The sequence below is a fragment of the Panulirus ornatus genome, chromosome 19, assembly GCF_036320965.1.
Source record: "Panulirus ornatus isolate Po-2019 chromosome 19, ASM3632096v1, whole genome shotgun sequence".
NCBI lineage: Eukaryota > Metazoa > Arthropoda > Malacostraca > Decapoda > Palinuridae > Panulirus > Panulirus ornatus.
Window position 1 is genome coordinate 44567748 of NC_092242.1, and position 26996 is coordinate 44594743.

General features: G+C 39.0%; 1 protein-coding gene across 1 annotated transcript in view; it reads right to left on the reverse strand.

Annotated features, from left to right (window-relative positions):
• LOC139755697 (uncharacterized) overlaps nucleotides 1-26996 on the reverse strand; it is a 705696-nt gene that overhangs the window by 255680 nt on the left and 423020 nt on the right. Inside the window, exons 4-6 of the mRNA XM_071674343.1 lie at nucleotides 6020-6335; nucleotides 5274-5385; nucleotides 4895-5011 (exon numbers count right to left, since the gene is read on the reverse strand). Of these exons, the coding sequence (XP_071530444.1) occupies nucleotides 4895-5011; nucleotides 5274-5385; nucleotides 6020-6335 (545 nt within the window). The remainder of the gene's footprint in view (nucleotides 1-4894; nucleotides 5012-5273; nucleotides 5386-6019; nucleotides 6336-26996) is intronic.

Below are 26996 nucleotides of genomic sequence, written 5' to 3' on the forward strand. Positions count from 1 at the left end.
GATCAAACCACCTCACACCACACATTGTCCTCAAACATCTCATTTCCAGCACATCCATCCTCCTGCGCACATCTCTATCCATAGCCCACGCCTCGCAACCATACAGCATTGTTGGAACCACTATTCCCTCAAACATACCCATTTTTGCTTTCCGAGATAATGTTCTCGACTTCCACACATTTTTCAAGGCTCCCAAAATTTTCGCCCCCTCCCCCACCCTATGATCCACTTCCGCTTCCATGGTTCCATCCGCTGACAGATCCACTCCCAGATATCTAAAACACTTCACTTCCTCCAGTTTTTCTCCATTCAAACTCACCTCCCAATTGACTTGACCCTCACCCCTACTGTACCTAATAACCTTGCTCTTATTCACATTTACTCTCAACTTTCTTCTTCCACACACTTTACCAAACTCAGTCACCAGCTTCTGCAGTTTCTCACATGAATCAGCCACCAGCGCTGTATCATCAGCGAACAACAATTGACTCACTTCCCAAGCTCTCTCATCCCCAACAGACTTCATACTTGCCCCTCTTTCCAGGACTCTTGCATTCACCTCCTTTACAACCCCATCCATAAACAAATTAAACAACCATGGAGACATCACACACCCCTGCCGCAAACCTACATTCACTGAGAACCAATCACTTTCCTCTCTTCCTACACGTACACATGCCTTACATCCTCGATAAAAACTTTTCACTGCTTCTAACAACTTGCCTCCCACACCATATATTCTTAATACCTTCCACAGAGCATCTCTATCAACTCTATCATATGCCTTCTCCAGATCCATAAATGCTACATACAAATCCATTTGCTTTTCTAAGTATTTCTCACATACACTCTTCAAAGCAAACACCTGATCCACACATCCTCTATATATATATATATATATATATATATATATATATATATATATATATATATATATATATATATATATATATATATATATATATATACATTTCATTCATTTCAAGCTAGAAGTTTCAGTTTTCTAAATTGTTTCTTACATTTTTCATATGTATATATATGTGTTTGTGTGTGTGTGTATAGGTGCGTATGTATGTGTATGTGTGTGTGTGTGTATATGTATATATATATGTATATTATTCCCTGGGGATAGGGGTGAAAGAATACTTCCCACGTATTCCTCGCGTGTCGTAGAAAGCGACTAGAGGGGACGGGAGCGGGGGGACAGAAATCCTCCCCTCCTTGTATTAACTTTCTAAAATGGGAAACAGAAGAAGGAGTCACGCGGGGAGTGCTCATCCTCCTCGAAGGCTCAGAGTGGGGTGCCTAAATGTGTGTGGATGTAACCAAGATGTGAAAAAAGGAGAGATAGGTCGTATGTTTCAGGAAAGGAACCTGGATGTTTTGGCTCTGAATGAAACGAAGCTCAAGGGTAAAGGGGAAGAGTGGTTTGGGAATGTCTGGGGATTAAAGTCAGGGGTTAGTGAGAGGACAAGAGCAAGGGAAGGAGTAGCAATACTCCTGAAACAGGAGTTGTGGGAGTATGTGATAGAGTGTAAGAAAGTAAATTCTCGATTAATATGGGTAAAACTGAAAGTTGATGGAGAGAGGTGGGTGATTATTGGTGCATATGCACCTGGGCATGAGAAGAAAGATCAAGAGAGGCAAGTGTTTTGGGAGCAGCTGAATGAGTGTGTTAGTGGTTTTGATGCACGAGACCGGGTTATAGTGATGGGTGATTTGAATGCAAAGGTGAGTAATGTGGCAGTTGAGGGAATAATTGGTATACATGGGGTGTTCAGTGTTGTAAATGGAAATGGTGAAGAGCTTGTAGATTTATGTGCTGAAAAAGGACTGATGATTGGGAATACCTGGTTTAAAAAGCGAGATATACATAAGTATACTTATGTAAGTAGGAGAGATGGCCAGAGAGCGTTATTGGATTACGTGTTGATTGACAGGCGTGCGAAAGAGAGACTTTTGGATGTTAATGTGCTGAGAGGTGCAACTGGAGGGATGTCTGATCATTATCTTGTGGAGGCTAAGGTGAAGATTTGTATGGGTTTTCAGAAAAGAAGAGTGAATGTTGGGGTGAAGAGGGTGGTGAGAGTAAGTGAGCTTGAGAAGGAGACCTGTGTGAGGAAGTACCAGGAGAGACTGAGTACAGAATGGAAAAAGGTGAGAACAATGGAAGTAAGGGGAGTGGGGGAGGAATGGGATGTATTTAGGGAATCAGTGATGGATTGCGCAAAAGATGCTAGTGGCATGAGAAGAGTGGGAGGTGGGTTGATTAGAAAGGGTAGTGAGTGGTGGGATGAAGAAGTAAGAGTATTAGTGAAAGAGAAGAGAGAGGCATTTGGACAATTTTTGCAGGGAAAAAATGCAGTTGAGTGGGAGATGTATAAAAGAAAGAGATAGGAGGTCAAGAGAAAGGTGCAAGAGGTGAAAAAAAGGGCAAATGAGAGTTGGGGTGAGAGAGTATCATTAAATTTTAGGGAGAATAAAAAGATGTTCTGGAAGGAGGTAAATAAAGTGCGTAAGACAAGGGAGCAAATGGGAACTTCAGTGAAGGGCGCAAATGGGGAGGTGATAACAAGTAGTGGTGATATGAGAAGGAGATGGAGTGAGTATTTTGAAGGTTTGTTGAATGTGTTTGATGATAGAGTGGCAGATATAGGGTGTTTTGGTCGAGGTGGTGTGCAAAGTGAGAGGGTTAGGGAAAATGATTTGGTAAATAGAGAAGAGGTAGTGAAAGCTTTGCGGAAGATGAAAGCCGGCAAGGCAGCAGGTTTGGATGGTATTGCAGTGGAATTTATTAAAAAAGGGGGTGACTGTATTGTTGACTGGTTGGTAAGGTTATTTAATGTATGTATGACTCATGGTGAGGTGCCTGAGGATTGGCGGAATGCGTGCATAGTGCCATTGTACAAAGGCAAAGGGGATAAGAGTGAGTGCTCAAATTACAGAGGTATAAGTTTGTTGAGTATTCCTGGTAAATTATATGGGAGGGTATTGATTGAGAGGGTGAAGGCATGTACAGAGAATCAGATTGGGGAAGAGCAGTGTGGTTTCAGAAGTGTTAGAGGATGTGTGGATCAGGTGTTTGCTTTGAAGAATGTGTGTGAGAAATACTTAGAAAAGCAAATGGATTTGTATGTAGCATTTTTGGATCTGGAGAAGGCATATGATAGAGTTGATAGAGATGCTCTGTGGAAGGTATTAAGAATATATGGTGTGGGAGGAAAGTTGTTAGACGCAGTGAAAAGTTTTTATCGAGGATGTAAGGCATGTGTACGTGTAGGAAGAGAGGAAAGTGATTGGTTCTCAGTGAATGTAGGTTTGCGGCAGGGGTGTGTGATGTCTCCATGGTTGTTTAATTTGTTTATGGATGGGGTTGTTAGGGAGGTAAATGCAAGAGTTTTGGAAAGAGGGGCAAGTATGAAGTCTGTTGGGGGTGAGAGAGCTTGGGAAGTGAGTCAGTTGTTGTTCGCTGATGATACAGCGCTGGTGGCTGATTCATGTGAGAAACTGCAGAAGCTGGTGACTGAGTTTGGTAAAGTGTGTGGAAGAAGAAAGTTAAGAGTAAATGTGAATAAGAGGAAGGTTATTAGGTACAGTAGGGTTGAGGGTCAAGTCAATTGGGAGGTGAGTTTGAATGGAGAAAAACTGGAGGAAGTGAAGTGTTTTAGATATCTGGGAGTGGATCTGGCAGCGAATGGAACCATGGAAGCGGAAGTGGATCATAGGGTGGGGGAGGGGGCGACAATTCTGGGGGCCTTGAAGAATGTGTGGAAGTCGAGAACATTATCTCGGAAAGCAAAAATGGGTATGTTTGAAGGAATAGTGGTTCCAACAATGTTGTATGGTTGCGAGGCGTGGGCTATGGATAGAGTTATGCGCAGGAGGATGGATGTGCTGGAAATGAGATGTTTGAGGACAATGTGTGGTGTGAGGTGGTTTGATCGAGTGAGTAACGTAAGGGTAAGAGAGATGTGTGGAAATAAAAAGAGCGTGGTTGAGAGAGCAGAAGAGGGTGTTTTGAAGTGGTTTGGGCACATGGAGAGGATGAGTGAGGAAAGATTGACCAAGAGGATATATGTGTCAGAGGTGGAGGGAGCAAGAAGAAGAGGGAGACCAAATTGGAGGTGGAAAGATGGAGTGAAAAAGATTTTGTGTGATCGGAGCCTGAACTTGCAGGAGGGTGAAAGGAGGGCAAGGAATAGAGTGAATTGGAGCGATGTGGTATACCGGGGTTGACGTGCTGTCAGTGGATTGAATCAGGGCATGTGAGGCGTCTGGGGTAAACCATGGAAAGCTGTGTAGGTATGTATATTTGCGTGTGTGGACGTGTGTATATACATGTGTATGGGGGGAGTTGGGCCATTTCTTTCGTCTGTTTCCTTGCGCTACCTCGCAAACGCGGGAGACAGCGACAAAGTATAAAAAAAAAAAAATATTTATACATATATATATATATATATATATATATATATATATATATATATATATATATATATATATATATATATATATATATATATATATATATATATATATATATATATATATATGTATATATATATATATATATATATATATATATATATATATATATATATATATATATATATATATATATATGTATATATGATATATATATATATATATATGATTTTCCCAACAACCCCGAGGGGTGTATGGAGAGTTGAGTTGACTGTGAACTGACAACCCAGCTCAGAATTCGAACCTGGACTAATCTTTGTGTGATTAATTGTCAGAACAATAACCAGTACACCACGGAACTCCTACAGCACACTATTAACAGGTGATGGTGAGGCACGATGATGTTTATAATTATTAGCGATGATCTAGTTAAAGCTGATCATGACAGACTCATATGAGTATGTCCACCTACCAGATTGTTGTTCAGTCTTGTAATTTCCTTCGCAGCGTCAAAAGGAACCTTGTCCAGCCGGTCCTTCTCCAGGTGCAGGACGCGAGACCTCAACTGACTGATGGTCATCTCACGCAGCTGGTCGACCAAAACAAAAAAGAATATGAGCATTGAGAAACGTGAAATATACTAAAGACATGATAGTGGATCTCATAAGTTGTGACCAAGGTAATATAGCAGGATGTTGTTAGGTGTTTTATGGTGGCTTTTAATCCAAGTACTGAAAATAAGGACATGACATTAATATATTTTCCCTAACTCAACCTGGAGGTCAAAGCAGAAGCTCCAACCTCAGCACGAATTTTCGGATGACGTCACATCCTATTGAGTCACTGGTTACCTTGAGTTCGTCGACGAGCCGGTCTGAGGAAGCAATAGAGTTGAGGGATTCGAGCGAGTTCAGTACCGTCTCTTGTTCGATCTGTAGACTCTCCAGGTCACTGCCTACCGTCCTGAGAAAATGCATAAGGAAAAGAAAATTGATTACAGGAATGCTACTCCCTTCTATCCTGGATAAAAGTTAATTCGCGATACTTTTTTGTAATGATAATGACGTGAGAGTTTTTTCGTAATCAACCAAAGTGACTAAAAGCTAATTTTGTGGGTAAATGAGACTTCATCAGCTTATTTCCGCTTCTTGATACAAAAGGTATAAGTAATTACTGGAAACTGAGAAGAAAGGAATGATGTCAGTTCGTCTCCACCACCATACAGTATATGAAATTCCTGCTGTAAACTAAGACCCATATTGCTTGAGTGTTGATTTTACTTCCCAGATGCTAACCTTAACTAGGGATGTAGATACTTAGCTCCATTCGTCTAATCATATATCATTAACAAGATCACCACTTTAGGTTCATGAAGAATAAACTAAACAGGGAAGGTCATTCGTAACTCAAGCCAGCTTTAAGTGATCTAGAAAAGTTACCCTTCAGTCGCTGATACTGATGCATTTACTCACTCACAAAGAGGACAACAATCTATTGTTTTCCCACTTTAGCGGAAATTCGGTATCACTCGCAGGCTGATTCAACAATTCCTCTAATTACTTATTTCCCAACAGTATACTACAGCTGGACGTCCTACCTCACGTTGATCTCGTCGAGTTTAATGGACCTCTGAGACAGCTGGTGCTGCAGAGTCTCGTACTTTTCTTTCAGGTCATGCAAGGTGCGGCGCGTCTGGCGATGTCCACAACGCTCCAGGTGCAGTAAAATCGCCGCATCTTCCGGCCTGATCCCCACTCCACCTCCTGCGCCTCCACCTCCCTCGTCAGCGTCCCCGTCAGGGGATGAGTGGGGTGAGGGCCGGCTCTCTACCATATCGCCACCGTTAACCACCGTCTGGATGGCCTCCAGGCTATCGGGCTCATGACCGCTCGTACCTGAGTCGTGGAACGTGTCTGCAGGAAAACAAACATATTACAAGTAAATAAGGGACAAACACACAAAGTGTGTTAACCTTTGACTTAGGACGGGGAAAACAAGCTGAAGAAAGGAACAGACAAGATAAAGAAGGAATAATGGGAAAGAAGAGGAGAGAACTCTGTGTTTGTGTGTGTGTGTGTGTGTGTGTGTGTGTGTGTCTGCCAGGGGGCGAGTATATTATGTGAACGGCTTATTAAGAAAAGCTGTGCCAGGCGAAGACCTGGCGAGTTTGATAAAAACATTATGTCTGTTGGAGGAAAGAGCCTGTGGCATGCAGAAAAGACAGGCCTACGTGTAGAGTACATGAGAGTACGAGCGTAGGACATATCAATTGAGACCTGATGGTCCTCGACATGGATACTATATAGTAGCGTCATATCGTTATAATCTCATTCGTAGTACATACAGGACAGTAAAGTAGAAGGCTGGAAGAAAAGGGACATTTGTGCTAACAGAGAAGGGAAAGTTATGTGAGAGAGAACATGAAATATGGGAGCGATGAGGAAAACGTCTGTGTATTAGAAAAAGAGGAAACGTTTGGTTACGGAGGCTGTGTTAAACTGATCTGATTCTATGATTCCCGGTTGTCTCATCCATCTCCCTGCATCAGGCACAGTAGCGAGAGTCTTCCACAGTCCATCTCCTATAAACATCTCTCGAGACTTATCAGCCTCCAAATTCCTGGTGATACAGACTCATGAGTCACCACTGCTCCTGGTGATACTGACTCATGAGTCACCACTGCTCCTGGTGATACAGACTCATGAGTCACCACTGCTCCTGGTGATACAGACTCATGAGTCACCACTGCTCCTGGTGATACAGGCTTATGAGTCACCACTGCTCCTGGTGATACAGGCTTATGAGTCACCACTGCTCCTGGTGATAATGACTCATGAGTCACCATTGTTCCTGGTGATACTGACTTATGAGTCACCACTGCTCCTGGTGATAATGACTCATGAGTCACCATTGTCCCTGGTGATACTGACTCATGAGTCACCACTGCTCCTTGTGATATTGACTCATGAGTCACCACTGCTCCTTGTGATATTGACTCATGAGTCACCACTGCTCCTGGTGATATTGACTCATGAGTCACCACTGCTCCTGATGATATGGTGACCGTAAACGCAGCTCACGGACACAACACGCTTTATCAACTCAGATAATAAGCACAACCATTTTGCTGATAATTCAAATGTTATGTTCTGGCCTGTATATTCCTCACCATGTTCCTACTGCTCATTATCATGTATACCTCTTTCAAAGGACGTATGTCTAAGCAGGTGTTCATATATTTTGTGCAAAGAATCTTCTTTACAAAGAAAATTAAAAATGGTTGTGTTAGGCCGAGTGTCTGTATGTCTGACTGTATATGCCATCATTTGAATTTCCGTTTGGCTAGGGTCACCCACAATGTTATAACATTCTAAGATCGAAGATAAGGATCATAAGATTTTAGCTAGAACCTTAGGAATTTCTTCCATATATGTGAGGTTTTACGCCATGTGCAATGAACTACCAGACCACAAATGAAAATCAAAGCAGGAAAATTTATTTAAGCTCTTTGGAGTATTTCAACACTTCTTTAGAAGCTAATAGTAACAAATTACAGATGGAAGAGACTATACAGAGACCCCAGTATATGTTAACAGGATCATATCTAATGGTGTTTCTGTATACTTTCCTCCAACTTTGATCTGTTATTATCTGCTTTCAAGATATATTGAAATACACGAAAGCGCTTAAGCATACATTCCTACTTTGATATTTCCTCGTGGTTTACAAATTTATCTGTAATCGTCACGTGTTTTGCTTCGTGAATATATCATATTTACATATATATATATATATATATATATATATATATATATATATATATATATATATATATATATATATATATATATATATATATATATATATATATATATATATATATATATATATATATATATATATATATATAGGAATAAATAAAGGCAGACAGTATGAATTATGTACATGTGACTATATGTAAATGTCTGTGTGTGTATATATATATGTGTACATTGAGATGTATAGGTATGTATATTTGCGTGTGTGGACGTGTATGTATATACATGTGTATGGGGGTGGGTTGGGCCATTTCTTTCGTCTGTTTCCTTGCGCTACCTCGCAAACGCGGGAGACAGCGACAAAGCAAAATGAATGAATATATATATATATCATAGGGTGGGGGAGGAGGCGAGAATTCTGGGAGCCTTGAAGAATGTTTGGAAGTCAAGAACATTATCTCGGAAAGCAAAAATGGGTATGTTTGAAGGAATAGTGGTTCCAACAATGTTGTATGATTGCGAGGCGTGGGCTATGGATAGCTGTGCGCAGGAGGGTGGATGTGCTGGAAATGAGATGTTTGAGGACAATGTGTAGTGTGAGGTGGTTTGATCGAGTAAGTAATGGAAGGGTAAGAGTGATGTGTGGAAACAAAAAAAGAATGTAGTTGAGAGAGCAGAAGAGGGTGTTTTGAAATGGTTTGGTCACATGGAGAGAATGAGTGAGGAAAGATTCACCAAGGGGTTATATGTGTCAGAGGTGGAGGGAAGGAGGAGAAGTGGGAGACAAAATTGGAGGTGGAAAGATGGAGTGAAAAAGATTTTGAGTGATCAGGGCCTGAACATGCTGGAGGGTGAAAGGCGTGCAAGGAATAGAGTGAATTGGAACGATGTGGTATACCGGGGTCAACGTGCTGTCAATGGATTGAACCAGGGCATGTGAAGCGTCTGGAGGAAACCATGGAAAATTGTGTGGGGCCTGGAGGTGAAAAGCGAGCTGTGGTTTCGGTGCATTATTACATGACAGCTAGAGACTCAGTGTGAACGAAGGGGGAAAGCTTTGTTGTCTTTTCCTAGCGCTACCTCGCACACATGAGGGGGAGTGGGTTGTTATTTTATGTGTGGCGAGGTGGCGACGTGAATAAATAAAGGCAGACAGTATGAATTATGTATAGGTGTGTATATGTATATGTATATACATGTGTATGTGGGTGGGTTGGGCTATTCTTTCGTCTGTTATATATATATATATATATATATATATATATATATATATATATATATATATATATATATATATATATATATATAAATATATATATATATATATATATATATATATATATGTATATATATATATATATATATAAATATATATATATATATATATATATATATATATATATATATATATATATATATATATATATATATATATATATATATATATATATATATATATATATATATATATATATACATATTCTTTTTTTTCCCAAAAGGAGAAACAGAGAAGGGGGCCAGGTGAGGATATTCCCTCAAAGGCACAGTCCTCATCCTCTGTTCTTAACGCTACCTCGCTAATGCGGGAAATGACGATTAGTATAAATATATATATATATATATATATATATATATATATATATATATATATATATATATATATATATATATATATATATATATATATATATATATATATATATATATATATATATATATATATATATATATATATATATATATATATATATATATATATATATATATATTCCTATGAGTCCACGGAGAAAATGAAACACGAAAAGTTCCCAAGTGCACTTTCGTGTAATAATCACATCATCAGGGGAGACACAAGAGAGAAAAATAACAGTCACTTGATATACATTGAAGAGACGAAGCTAGGACGCCATTTGGTAAACATGTGATTGTCCAAAACATACAACGAGCGTTCATAAACTTATCATTTTACAAATCTTATCAACAATAAAGTTATCTAATTTGTATAGACCATCACTAATATAAAGACTATAATTCTTTGTGTGTTTAATAATAGAAGATTCAATGATATTTCTTTTGTTAATTGAGTTAGAGTTAATAACTGAGATGGCGTTACTCCAGTCAATACAATGATCATAGTTTTTAACATGATTAAACAAGGCATTTGATTCTTGTCCCGTTCTTATACTATATTTATGTTGCTTAAGTCTAACAGAAAGATCCTTACCAGTCTGACCAACATAAAATTTATCACAGTTTCCACAAGGGACTTTATAGATGCAACCAAGAGAATTTTCTGGTGAATTCCTGATTAAGATATTCTTCATAGTATTATTGTGCTAAGGGCAACATTTACATTAAAGGATTTAAGCAACATGGGAAGCAAAGTGAAATTATTATCAAAAGGGAGAACTAAAAGATTCTTGGTGTCAATATGAGGTTTGGGCTCAACTCTATAAAATGATTTCTTTGCTAACTTAAGGGATTTATCACTGAAAGATCTAGGGTACTTTAACTTAGATCCAATAGAATATATCTTCTCAAACTCATCATCAATAAACTGTGGACTGCAAATACGTAATGCCCTAAGGAACATAGATTAAAATGATGATGATTTAACTCTGTCATGTTGAGATGAGTAATAATGGATATATTAGCATACATTAGTGGGTTTTCTGTATATGCTAAACTTAAACTTGTTTCCTAGTCTATGGATCATGCAATCTAAAAATGGTAATATACCATTATTTTCATTTTCTACAGTAAATTTGATGGAAGGTACTAAATTGTTAAGTAAGGGGAGAAATATTTGTAAATTTTAATTTGTTGGCCAAACACAAAGAACATCATCTACATACCTAAACCAAATTGCATTAGAGGTTAAGATATCCTTTAGTAATTTTGTTTCTATAATTCCATATAAAGATTACTTAGTACAGGTGTAAGAGGGTTACCCATTGCCATAACAAATTTTTGAGCATAATAATCTCCGTTAAATTGAAATACACAGTCTTTTATACACAATTTTATCAGTTCAATGAAATTCGACTTTGCAACAGGTAAATGAATATAATCCAAGTCATCAAATATATATTCTAAAAGGTCATCAATTGGAACTTTAGTTAAAAGTGAGGAAACATCAAAGCTAACTAGTTTGAAATCATTGATATTGCTTAACTTGTTGACTAAATCTACATTGCTCATGATATTAGAATTATATATATATATATATATATATATATATATATATATATATATATATATATATATATGTATATATATATATATATATATATATATATATATATATATATATATATATATATATATATATATATATATATATATATATATATATATATATATATATATATCAGACGGATAGGGGAGAAAGAACACTTCCCGCATATTCCTCGCGTGTCATAGAAGGCGACTAAAGGGGACGGGAGCGGGAGGCTGGAAACCCTCCCCTCATTGTATCTTAACTTTCTAAAAGAGGAAACACAGGAAGGACCCACGCGATGTAATAATGCACCGAAACCACAGCTCCCTTTCCACATCCAGACCCCACAGAACATTCCATGGTTTACCTCAGGCGCTTCACATGTCCTGGTTCAATCCGTTGACAGCACGTCGACCCCAGTATACCACATCGTTCCACTTCACTCTGAAGTACTCATCGTCCTCGAGGGCTAAGATTGGGGTGTCTAAATGTGTGTGGATGTAACCAAGATGATAAAAAAGGAGAGATAGGTACTATGTTTCAGGAAAGGAACCTGGATGTTCTGGCTCTGAGTGAAACGAAGCTCAAGGGTAAAGGGGAAGAGTGGTTTGGGAATGTCTTGGGAGTAAAGTCAGTGGTTACTGAGGGGACAAGAGCAAGGGAAGGAGTAGCACTACTCCTGAAAGAGGAGTGGTGGGAGTATGTGATAGAGTGAAAGAAAGTAAACTCTAGATTGATATGGGTAGAACTGAAAGGAGATGGAGAGAGATGGGTGATTATTGGTGCATATGCACCTAGGCATGGGAAGAAAGATCATGAGAGGCAAGCGTTTTGGGAGCAGCTGAGTGATTGTGTCAGTAGTTTTGATACACGAGACCAGGTTATAGTGATGGGTGATTTGAATGCAAAGGTGAGTAATGTGGCAGTTGAGGGAATAATTGGTGTACATGGGGTGTTCAGTGTTGTAAATGGAAATGGTGAAGAGCTTGTACATTTATGTGCTGAAAAAAAAAACTAGTGATTGGTGATACCTGGTTTAAAAAGAGAGATATACATAAGCATACGTATGTAAGTAGGAGAAATGGCCAGAGCGTTATTGAATTACGTTTTAATTGATAGGGGCGCGAAAGAGAGACTTTTGGATGTTAATGTGCTGAGAGGTGCAAGTGGAGGGATGTCTGATCATTATCTTGTGGAGGCGAAGGTGAAGATTTGTAGAGGTTTTCAGAAAAAAAGAGAGAATGTTGGAGTGAAGAGACTGGTGAGAATAAGAGAGCTTAGAAAGGAGACTTGTGTGAGGAAGTACCAGGAAAGACTGAATACTGAATGGAAAAAGGTGAGAACAAAGGACGAAAGTGGAGTGGGGATGGAATGGGATGTATTTAGGGAAGCAGTGATGGCTTGCGCAAAAGATGCTTGTGGCATGAGAAGCGTGGGAGGTGGGCAGATTAGAAAGGGTAGTGAGTGGTGGGATGAAGAAGTAAGATTATTACTGAAAGAGAAGAGAAAGGCATTTGGACGATTTTTGCAGGGATATAATGCAAACGACTGGGAGATGTATAAAGGAAAGGGGCAGGAGGTCAAGAGAAAGGTGCAAGAGGCGAAAAAGAGGACAAATGAGAGTTGGGGTGAGAGAGTATCTTTAAATTTTACGGATAATATAAAAGATGTTTTGGAAGTAGGTAAATAAAGTGGGTAAGACAAGGGAACAATTGGGAAGTTCAGTGAAGGGGGCAAATGGGGAGGTGATAACAAGTAGTGGTGATGTGAGAAACATATGGAGTGAGTATTTTGAAGGTTTGTTGAATGTTTGATGATAGAGTGGCAGATATAGGGCGTTTTTGGTCGAGGTGGTGTGCAAAATCAGAGGGTAAGGCAGAATGATTTGGTAAACAGAAAAGAGGTAGTAAAGGCTTTCCGGAAGACTAAAGCCTGCAAGGCAGCGTGTTCGGAGGGTATTGCAGTGGAATTTATAAAACAGGGGGTTTACTGTATTGTTGACTGGTTGGTAAGGTTATTTACTGTATGTATGACTCATGGTGAGGTGCCTGAAGAATGATGGAATGCTTACATAGTGCTATTGTACAAAGGCAAAGGGGATAAAAGTGAGTGCTCAAATTACATAGGTACCAAGAATATATGGTGAGGGAGGCAAGTTGGTAGAAACAGTGAAAAGTTTTTATCAAGGATGTAAGCCATGTGTCCATGTAGGAAGAGAGGAAAGTGATTGGTTCTCATTGAATATTGGTTTGCGGCAGAGGTGTGTGATGTCTCCATGGTTGTTTAATTTGTTTAAGGATGTGGTTGTTAGGGAGGTAAATGCAAGAGTTTTGGAGAGAGGGGCAAGTATGCAGTCTGTTGTGGATGAGAGAGCTTGGGAAGTGAGTCAGTTGTTGTTCGCTGATGATACAGCGCTGGTGGCTGATCTGTGTGAGAAACTGTGAATAAGAGCAAGGTTATTAGGTACAGTAGGGATGAGAGACAAGTCAACTGGGAGGTAAGCTTGAACGGAGAAAACTGGTGGAAGTAAAGTGTTTTAGATATCTGGGAGTGGATTTGGCAGCGGATGGAACCATGGAAGCGAAAGTGAACCATAGGATGGGGGGTGGGGGCGAAAGTTTCTGAGAGCGTTGAACAACGTGTGGAAGTCGTGAACATTATCTCGGAAAGCAAAAATAGATATGTTTGAAGGAATAGTGGTTCCAACAATGTTATATGGTTGCGAGGCGTGGGTTATAGATAGAGTTGTGCGGAGGAGGGTGGATGTGTTGGATATGAGATGCTTGAGGACAATATGTGGTGGGTTTGATCGAATGAGTAATAAAAAGATAAGAGAGATGTGTGGTAATAAAAAGAGTGTGGTTGAGAAATGGTTTGATCACATGGGGAGAATGAGTGAGGAACTATTAACGAAAAGGATATATGTGTCAATGGTGGAGGGAACGAGGAGAAGTGGGAGACCAAATTGGAGGTGGAAAGATGGAGTGAAAAAGATTTTCAGTGATCGGGGCCTGAACATGCAGGAGGGTGAAAGGCGTGCAAGGAGAGAGTGAATATGTACACATGTACATAATTCATACTGTCTGCCTCTATTCATTCCCATCGCCACCCCACCCGACATGAAATAACAGCTCCCTCCCTCTCATTTGCGCGAGGTGGCACTAACAAAAGACAACAAAGGCCACATTCGCTCATACTCAGTCTCTAGCTGTCATGTAATAAGGCACCGAAACCACAGCTCCCTTTCCACATCCAGGCCCCACAGAACTCTCCATCGTTTACCCCAGACGCTTCACATGCCCTGGTTAAATCCATTGACAGCAAGTTCACCCCGGTATACCACATCGTTCCAATTGACTATATTCCTTGCACGCCTTTCACCCTCCTGCATGTTCAGGCCCCGACCACTCAAAATCTTTTTCACTCCATCTTTCCACCTCCAATTTGGTCTCCCACTTCTCCTCGTTCCCTCCACCTCTGACACATATATCCTCTTGGTCAATCTTTCCTCACTCATTCTCTCCATGTGACCAAACCATTTCAAAACACCCTCTTCTGCTCTCTTAAACGCACTCTTTTTATTTCCACACATCTCTCTTACCCTTACATTACTTACTTGGTCAAACCACCGCACACCACACATTGTCCTCAAACATCTCATTTTCAGCACATCCACTCTCCTGCGCACAACTCTATCCATCGCCCACGCCTTGCAACCGTACAACATTGTTGGAAACACTATTCCTTCAAACATACCCATTTTTGCTTTCCGAGAAAATGTTCTCGACTTCCAAACATTCTTCAAGGCTCCCAGAATTTTCGTCCCCTCCAACACCCTATGATTCACTTCCGCTTCAATGGTTCCATCCGCTGCCAGATCCACTCCCAGATATCTTAAACACTTTACTTCCTCCAGTTTTTCTCCATTCAAACTTACCTCCCAATTGACTTGACCCTCACCCCTACTACTTAATAACCTTGCTCTTATTCACATTTACTCTTAACTTTCTTCTTTCACACACTTTACCAAACTCAGTCACCAGCTTCTGCAGTTTCTTACATGAATCAGCCACCAGTGCTGTATCATCAGCGAACAACAACTGACTCACTTCCCAAGCTCTCTCATCCACAACAGACTGCATACTTGCCCCTCTTTCCAAAACTCTTGCATTCACCTCCCTAACAACCCCATCCATAAACAAATTAAACAAACATGGAGACATCACACACCCCTGCCCCAAACCTACATTCACTGAGAACGAATCACTTTCCTCTCTTCCTACAAGTAAACATGCCTTACATCTTCGATAAAAACTTTTCACTGGTTCTAACAACTTGCCTCCCACACCATATATTCTTAAAACCTTCCACAGAGCATCTCTATCAACTCTACCATATGCCTTCTCCAGATCCATAAATGCTACATACAAATCCATTTGTTTTTCTAAGTATTTCTCACGTACATTCTTAAAAGCAAACACCTGATCCACGAATCCTCTACCACTTCTGAAACCACACTGCTGTTCCCCAATCTGATACTCTGTACATGCCTTCACCCTATCAATAAATACCCTCCCATATGATTTAACAGGAATACTCAACAAACTTATACCTCTGTAATTTGAACACTCACTCTAATCCCCTTTGCCTTTGTACAATGGCACTATGCAAGCATTCCACCAATCCTCAGGCACCTCACCATGAATCATACATACATTAAATAACCTTACCAACCAGTCAACAATACAGTCACCCCCTTTTTTAATAAACTCCACTGCAATGCCATCCAAACCTGATACCTTGCCGGCTTTCATCTTCCGTAAAGCTTTTACTACCTATTCTCTGTTTACCAAATCATTTTCCCTAAGCCTCTCATTTTGCACACCACCTCGACCAAGAATACACTATATCTGCCACTTCTCGTTCCCTCCACCTCCAACACATATATCCTCTTGGTCAATCTTTCCTCACTCATTCTCTCCATGTGCCCAAACCTTTTCAACACACCCTCTTCTGCTCTCTCAACCACGCTCTTTTTATTTCCACACATCTCTTTTACCCTTACGTCACTTACTCGATCAAACAACCTCACACCACACATTGTCCTCAAACATCTCATTTCCAGCATATCCATCCTCCTGCGCACAACTCTATCCATAGCCCACGCCTCGCAACCATACAACATTGTTAGAACCACTATTCCTTCAAACATACCCATTTTAGCTTTCCGAGATAATGTTCTCGACTTCCACACATTCTTCAAGGCTCCCATGATTTTCGCCCCCTCCCCCACCCTATGATCCACTTCCGCTTCCATGGTTCCATCCGCTGTCAGATCCACTCCCAGATATCTAAAACACTTTACTTCCTCCAGTTTTTCTCCATTCAAACTTACCTCCCAATTGACTTGACGTTTATATATATATATATATATATATATATATATATATATATATATATATATATATATATATATATATATATATATATATATATATATATATATATATATATATATATATATATATATATATATATATATATATATATATGTATATATATATATATATATATATATATATATATATATATATATATATATATATATATATATATATATATATATATATATATATATATATATATATATATATATATATATGTATATATATATACATATATATATATATATATATATATATATATATATATATATATATATATATATATATATATATATATATATATATATATATATTCTTGTCCGTCAGGGGTTAGTGAGACGACAAGAGCAACATAAGGAGTAGCACTACTGAAACAGGAGTGGTGGAAGTATGTAATAGAGAATAAGAAAGTAAAGTCTAGATTGATATGGGTAAAACTGAAAGTTTTACTCATATCAAGGAAACACACGATATATATATATATATATATATATATATATATATATATATATATATATATATATATATATATATATATATATATATATATATATATATATATATATATATACAGCGACAAAGTATAAAAAAAAATATATATATCTATATATATACATATATATATATATATATATATTTCTTTTTTTCTTTTTTTTTTTATACTTTTTCGCTGTCTCCCGCGTTTGCGAGGTAGCGCAAGGAAACAGACGAAAGAAATGGCCCAACCCCCCCCCCCCAATACACATGTACATACACACGTCCACACACGCAAATATACATACCTACACAGCTTTCCATGGTTTACCCCAGACGCTTCACATGCCTTGATTCACTCCACTGACAGCACGTCAACCCCTGTATACCACATCACTCCAATTCACTCTATTCCTTGCCCTCCTTTCACCCTCCTGCATGTTCAGGCCCCGATCACACAAAATCTTTTTCACTCCATCTTTCCACCTCCAATTTGGTCTCCCTCTTCTCCTCGTTCCCTCCACCTCCGACACATATATCCTCTTGGTCAATCTTTCCTCACTCATTCTCTCCATGTGCCCAAACCATTTCAAAACACCCTCTTCTGCTCTCTCAACCACGCTCTTTTTATTTCCACACATCTCTCTTACCCTTACGTTACTTACTCGATCAAACCACCTCACACCACACATTGTCCTCAAACATCTCATTTCCAGCACATCCATCCTCCTGCGCACAACTCTATCCATAGCCCACGCCTCGCAACCATACAACATTGTTGGAACCACTATTCCTTCAAACATACCCATTTTTGCTTTCCGAGATAATGTTCTCGACTTCCACACATTTTTCAAGGCTCCCAAAATTTTCGCCCCCTCCCCCACCCTATGATCCACTTCCGCTTCCATGGTTCCATCCGCTGACAGATCCACTCCCAGATATCTAAAACACTTCACTTCCTCCAGTTTTTCTCCATTCAAACTCACCTCCCAATTGACTTGACCCTCAACCCTACTGTACCTAATAACCTTGCTCTTATTCACATTTACTCTTAACTTTCTTCTTCCACACACTTTACCAAACTCAGTCACCAGCGTCTGCAGTTTCTCACATGAATCAGCCACCAGCGCTGTATCATCAGCGAACAACAACTGACTCACTTCCCAAGCTCTCTCATCCCCAACAGACTTCATACTTGCCCCTCTTTCCAGGACTCTTGCATTTACCTCCCTAACAACCCCATCCATAAACAAATTAAACAACCATGGAGACATCACACACCCCTGCCGCAAACCTACATTCACTGAGAACCAATCACTTTCCTCTCTTCCTACACGTACACATGCCTTACATCCTCGATAAAAACTTTTCACTGCTTCTAACAACTTGCCTCCCACACCATATATTCTTAATACCTTCCACAGAGCATCTCTATCAACTCTATCATATGCCTTCTCCAGATCCATAAATGCTACATACAAATCCATTTGCTTTTCTAAGTATTTCTCACATACATTCTTCAAAGCAAACACCTGATCCACACATCCTCTACCACTTCTGAAACCGCACTGCTCTTCCCCAATCTGATGCTCTGTACATGCCTTCACCCTCTCAATCAATACCCTCCCATATAATTTACCAGGAATACTCAACAAACTTATACCTCTGTAATTTGAGCACTCACTCTTATCCCCTTTGCCTTTGTACAATGGCACTATGCACGCATTCCGCCAATCCTCAGGCACCTCACCATGAGTCATACATACATTAAATAACCTTACCAACCAGTCAACAATACAGTCACCCCCTTTTTTAATAAATTCCACTGCAATACCATCCAAACCTGCTGCCTTGCCGGCTTTCATCTTCCGCAAAGCTTTTACTACCTCTTCTCTGTTTACCAAATCATTTTCCCTAACCCTCTCACTTTGCACACCACCTCGACCAAAACACCCTATATCTGCCACTCTGTCATCAGACACATTCAACAAACCTTCAAAATACTCATTCCATCTCCTTCTCACATCACCACTACTTGTTATCACCTCCCCATTTACGCCCTTCACTGAAGTTCCCATTTGCTCCCTTGTCTTACGCACCCTATTTACCTCCTTCCAGAACATCTTTTTATTCTCCCTAAAATTTACTGATAGTCTCTCACCCCAACTCTCATTTGCCCTTTTTTTCACCTCTTGTGTGTGGATGTATATATATATATATATATATGTATATATATAGATATATATATTTTTTTTTTTATACTTTGTCGCTGTATATATATATATATATATATATATATATATATATATATATATATATATATATATATATATATATATATATATATATATATATATATATATATATATATATATATATATATATATATATATTATATATATATATATATATATCGTGTGTTTCCTTGATATGAGTAAAACTTTCAGTTTTACCCATATCAATCTAGACTTTACTTTCTTATTCTCTATTATATATATATATATATATATTATCCCTGGGGATAGGGGAGAAAGAATACTTCCCACGTATTCCCTGCGTGTCGTAGAAGGCGACTAAAAGGGGAGGGAGCGGGGGGCTGGAAATCCTCCCCTCTCTTTTTTTTTTGATTTTCCAAAAGAAGGAACAGAGAACGAGGCCAGGTGAGGATATTCCCTCAGAGGCCCAGTCCTCTGTTCTTAACGCTTCCTTGCTAACGCGGGAAATGGCGAATAGTATGAAAGAAAGAAAGATATATATATATATATATATATATATTTTTTTCTTTTTTTTTTTGCTTTGTCGCTGTCTCCCACGTTTGCGAGGTAGCGCAAGTAAACAGACGAAAGAAATGGCCCAACCCACCCCATACACATGTATATATATATACGTCCACACACGCAAAATATCCATACCTACACAGTTTTCCATGCTTTACCCCAGACGCTTCACATGCCCTGATTCAATCCACTGACAGCACGTCAAACCCTGTATTCCACATCGATCCAATTCACTCTATTCCTTGCCCTCCTTTCACCCTCCTGCATGTTCAGGCTCCGATCACACAAAATCTTTTTTCACTCCATCTTTCCACCTCCAATTTGGTCTCCCACTTCTCCTCGTTCCCTCCACCTCCGACACATATATCCTCTTGGTCAATCTTTCCTCACTCATTCTCTCCATGTGCCCAAACCACTTCAAAACACCCTCTTCTGCTCTCTCAAACATTCTCTTTTTATTTCTACACATCTCTCTTATCCTTACGCTACTTACTCGATCAAACCACCTCACACCACACATTGTCCTCAAACATCTCATTTCCAGCACATCCATCCTCCTGCGCACAACTCTATCCATAGCCCACGCCTCGCAACCATACAACATTGTTAGAACCACTATTCCTTCAAACATACCCATTTTTGCTTTCCGAGATAATGTTCTCGACTTCCACAAATTCTTCAAGGCTCCCAGAATTTTCGCCCCCTCCCCCACCCTATTATCCACTTCCGCTTCAATGGTTCCATCCACTGCCAGATCCACTCCCAGATATCTAAAACACTTTACTTCCTCCAGTTTCTCTCCATTCAAACTTACCTCCCAATTGACTTGACCCTCAACCCTACTGTACCTAATAACCTTGCTCTTATTCACATTTATTCTTAACTTTCTTCTTTCACACACTTTACCAAACTCAGTCACCAGCTTCTGCAGTTTCTCACATGAATCAGCCACAAGCGCTGTATCATCAGCGAACAACAACTGCCTCACTTCCCAAGCTCTCTCATCCACAACAGACTGCATACTTGCCAGTCTTTCCAAAACTCTTGCATTCACCTCCCTAACAACCCCATCCATAAACAAATTAAACAACCATGGAGACATCACACACCCCTGTCGCAAACCTACATTCACTGAGAACGAATCACTTTCCTCTCTTCCTACACGTACACATGCCTTACATCCTCGATAAAAAACTTTTCACTGCTTCTAACAACTTGCCTCCCACACCATATATTCTTAATACCTTCCATAGAGCATCTCTATGAACTCTATCATATGCCTTCTCCAGATCCATAAATGCTACATATAAATCCATTTGCTTTTCTAAGTATTTCTCACATACATTCTTCAAAGCAAACACCTGATCCACACATCCTCTACCACTTCTGAAACCACACTGCTCTTCCCCAATCTGATACTCTGTACATGCCTTCACCCTCTCAATCAATACCCTCCCATATAATTTAACAGGAATACTCAACATCTATAATTTGAGCATTCACTCCTATCCTCTTTGCCTTTGTACAATGGCACTATGCACGAATTCCGCCAATCTTCAGGCACCTCACCATGAGTCATACATACATTAAATAACCTTACCAACCAGTCAACAATACAGTCACCCACTTTTTTAATAAATTCCACTGCAATACCATCCAAACCTGCTGCCTTGCCGGCTTTCATCTTCCGCAGAGCTTTTACTACCTCCTCTCTGTTTACCAAATCATTTTCCCTAACCCTCTCACTTTGCACACCACCTCGACCAAAATACCCTATATCTGCCACTCTATCATCAAACACATTCAACAAACCTTCAAAATACTCACTCCATCTCCTTCTCACATCACCACTACTTGTTATCACCTCCCCATTTGCGCCCTTCTCTGAAGTTCCCATTTGCTCCCTTGTCTTACGCACTTTATTTACCTCCTTCCAGAACATCTTTTTATTCTCCCTAAAATTTAATCATACTCTCTCACCCCAACTCTCATTTGCCCTCTTTTTCACCTCTTGCACCTTTCTCTTGACCTCCTGTCTGTTTCTTTTACATATCTCCCACTCAATTGCATTTTTTCCCTGCAAAAATCGTCCAAATGTCTCTCTCTTCTCTTTCACTAATACTCTTACTTCTTCATCCCACCACTCACTACCCTTTCTAATCAACCCACCTCCCACTCTTCTCATGCCACAAGCATCTTTTGCGCAATCCATCACTGATTCCCTAAATACATCCCATTCCTCCCCCACTCCCCTTTCTTACATTGTTCTCACCTTTTTCCATTCTGTACTCAGTCTCTCCTGGTACTTCCTCACACAATTCTCCTTCCCAAGCTCATTCACTCTCACCACCCTCTTCACCCCAACATTCACTCTTCTTTTCTGAAAACCCGTACAAATCTTCACCTTAGCCTCCACAAGATAATGATCAGACATCCCTCCAGTTGCACCTCTCAGCACATTAACATCCAAAAGTCTCTCTTTCGCGCGCCTGTCAATTAACACGTAATCCAATAACGCTCTCTGGCCATCTCTCCTACTTACATAAGTATACTTATGTATATCTCGCTTTTTAAACCATGTATTCCCAATCATCAGTCCTTTTTCAGCACATAAATCTACAAGCTCCTCACCATTTCCATTTACAACACTGAACACCCCATGTATACCAATTATTCCCTCAACTGCCACATTACTCACCTTTGCATTCAAATCACCCATCACTATAACCCGGTCTCGGGCATCAAAACCACTAACACACTCATTCAGCTGCTCCCAAAACACTTGCCTCTCATGATCTTTCTTCTCATGCCCAGGTGCATATGCACCAATAATCACCCATCTCTCTCCATCAACTTTCAGTTTTACCCATATTAATAGAGAATTTACTTTCTTACATTCTATCACATACTCCCACAACTCCTGTTTCAGGAGTATTGCCTTCCCTTGCTCTTGTCTTCTCACTAACCCCTGACTTTACTCCCTAGACATTCCCAAACCACTCTTCCCCTTTACCCTTGAGCTTCGTTTCACTCAGAGCCAAAACATCCAGGTTCCTTTCCTCAAACATACTACCTATCTCTCCTTTTTTCACATCTTGGTTACATCCACACACATTTAGGCACCCCACTCTGAGCCTTCGAGGAGGATGAGCACTCCCCGCGTGACTCCTTCTTCTGTTTCCCATTTTAGAAAGATAAAAAAAATACAAGGAGGGGAGGATTTCTGGCCCCCCGCTCCCGTCCCCTCTAGTCGCTTTCTACGACACGCGAGGAATGCGTGGGAAGTATTCTTTCACCCCTATCCCCAGGGATGATATATATATATATATATATATATATATATATATATATATATATATATATATATATATCTACACATACACACACACATACATACGCATATATACACACACACACACACACATATATATACATATGAAAAATGTAAGAAACAATTTAGAAAACTGAAACATATATATATATATATATATATATATATATATATATATATATATTTTTTTTTTTTTTTTTTTTTTCCGATGTCTCCTGCGTTTGCGAGGTACCGCAAGGAAACAGACGAAAGAAATGGCCCAACCCACCCCCATACACATATACCACATCGCTCCAATTCACTCTATTCCTTGCCCCCCTTTCACCCTCCTGCATGTTCAGGCCCCGATCACACAAAATCTTTTTCACTCCATCTTTCCACCTCCAATTTGGTCTCCCTCTTCTCCTCGTTCCCTCCACCTCCGACACATATATCCTCTTGGTCAATCTTTCCTCACTCATTCTCTCCATGTGCCCAAACCATTTCAAAACACCCTCTTCTGCTCTCTCAACCACGCTCTTTTTATTTCCACACATCTCTCTTACCCTTACGTTACTTACTCGATCAAACCACCTCACACCACACATTGTCCTCAAACATCTCATTTCCAGCACATCCATCCTCCTGCGCACAACTCTATCCATAGTCCACGCCTCGCAACCATACAACATTGTTGGAATCACTATTCCTTCAAACATACCCATTTTTGCTTTCCGAGATAATGTTCTCGACTTCCACACATTCTTCAAGGCTCCCAGAATTTTCGTCCCCTCCCCCACCCTATGATCCACTTCCGCTTCCATGGTTCCATCCGCTGCCAGATCCACTCCCAGATATATATAAATATATATATGTATACATATATATATATATATATATATATATATATATATATATATATATATATATATATATATATATATATATATATATATATATATATATATATATATATATATATATATATATATATATATATATATATATATATATATATACATATATATTTATATATATGTATATATATATATATATATATATATATATATATATATATATATATATATATATATATATATATATATATATATATATATATATATATATATATATATATATATATATATATATATATATATATACACACACATACATACGCACATATACACACATACACACATATACATATATATACATATGAAAGATGTAAGAAATAATTTAGAAAACTGAAACTTCTAGCTTGAAATGAAATGAAAAATGAATGTCACATAATGGTTCAACCTCTGGCTATATATATATATATATATATATATATATATATATATATATATATATATATATATATATATATATATATATATATATATATATATATATATATATGGATATATATATATATATATATATATATATATATATATATATATATATATATATATATATATATATATATATATATATATATATATATATATATATATATATATATATATATATGTGAGTCAGGGGTTAGTGAGACGACAAGAGCAACATAAGGAGTTGCACTACTCCTGAAACAGGAGTGGTGGAAGTATGTAATAGAGAATAAAAAAGTAAAGTCTAGATTGATATGGGTAAAACTGAAAGTTTTACCCATATCAAGGAAACACACGAAAGAATGGCCCACCCACCCACATAAACATGTATATTCATACACGTCCACACACGCAAATATACATACCTATACATCTCAACGTATACATATATATACTCACACAGATGTATACATATATACAATTGTACATAATTCATACTGTCTGCCTTTATTCATTGCAATCGCCACCCCGTTACACATGAAATAACAATCCCCTCCCCCCGCATATGCACGAGCTGCGCTAGGAAAAGACAACGAAAGCCACTTTCGTTCAAATCAGTCTCTAGCTGTCATGTATAATGCACCGAAACCACAGCTCCCTTTCCACATCCAGGACTCACAGAACCTTTCATGGCTTACCCTAGACGCTTCACAGGCCCTGGTTCAATCCATTGACAACATGTTGACCCCGCTATACAAAATCGTTCCAGTTCACTCTATTCCTTGCACGTCTTTCACCCTCCTGCATGTTCATACCCCGATCACTCAAAATCTTTTTCACTCCATCTCTCCACCTCCAATTTGGTCTCCAACTTTTCCTCGTTCCCTCCACCTCTGACATATATATCCTCTTTGTCAATCTTTCCTCATTCATTCTCTCCATGTGACCAAACTATTTCAAAACACCCTCTTCTGCTCTCTCAACCAAACTCTATTCATTACCACACATCTCTCTTACCCTATTTCTACTTACTCGATCAAACCATCGCACACAACATATTGTCCTCAAACATCTCATTTCCAGCACATCCACCCTCCTCCGCACAACTCTATCTATAGCCCACGCCTTGCAACCATATAGCATTGTTGGAACCACTATTCCTTTAAATATACCCAATTTTGCTTTCCGAGATAATGTTCTCGACTTCCACACATTCCTCAACGCTCCCAGAACTTTCACCCCCTCCCCCACCCTATGATTCACTTCCATTTCCATGGTTCCATCCACTGTAAAATCCACTCCCAGATATCTAAAACACTTCACTTCCTCCAGTTTCTCTTCATTAAAAAGCACCTCCCAATTGACTTGACCCTCAACCCTACTGTACTTAATAACATTGCTCTTATTTACTTTTACTCTTAGCTTTCTTCTTTCACACACTTTACCAAACTCAGTCACCAGCTTCTGCAGTTTCTCACACGAATCAGCCACCAGCGCTGTATCATCAGCAAACAACAACTGACTCACTTCCCAAGCTCTCTCATCCACTACAGACTGCATACTTGCCCTTCTCTGCAATACTCTTGCATTCACCTCCCTAACAACCCCATCCATAAACAAATTAAACAACCATGGAGAAATTACACACCACTGCCGCAACCAACATCCACTGAGAACCAATCACTTTCCTCTCTTCCTACTCGTACACATGCCTTACATCCTCGATAAAAACTTATCACTGCTTCTAACAAATTGCCCCCCACATCATATATTCTTAATACTTTCCACAGAGCATCTCTATCAACTCCATCATATGCCTTCTCCAGATACATAATTGTTACATACAAATCCATTTGCTTTTCTAAGTATTTCTCACATACATTTTTCAAAGCAAAGACCTGATCAACATATCCTCTACCGCTTCTGAAACTACAATGCTCTTCCCAATCTGATGCTCTGTACATGCCTTCACCCTCTTAATCAATAACCTTCCATATGATTTACCAGGAATGCTCAACAAACTTATACCTCCGTAATTTGAGCAGTCACGTTTATCCCCTTTGCCTTTGCACAATGGCACTATGCAAGCATTCCGCCAATCCTCAGGCACCTCACCATGATTCATACATACATTAAATAACCTTACCAACCAGTCAACAATACAGTCACCCCCTTTTTTAATAAATTCCACTGCAATACCATCCAAACCCGCTGCCTTGCCGGCTTTCAACTTCCGCAAAGCTTTTACTACTTCTTCTCTGCTTACCAAATCATT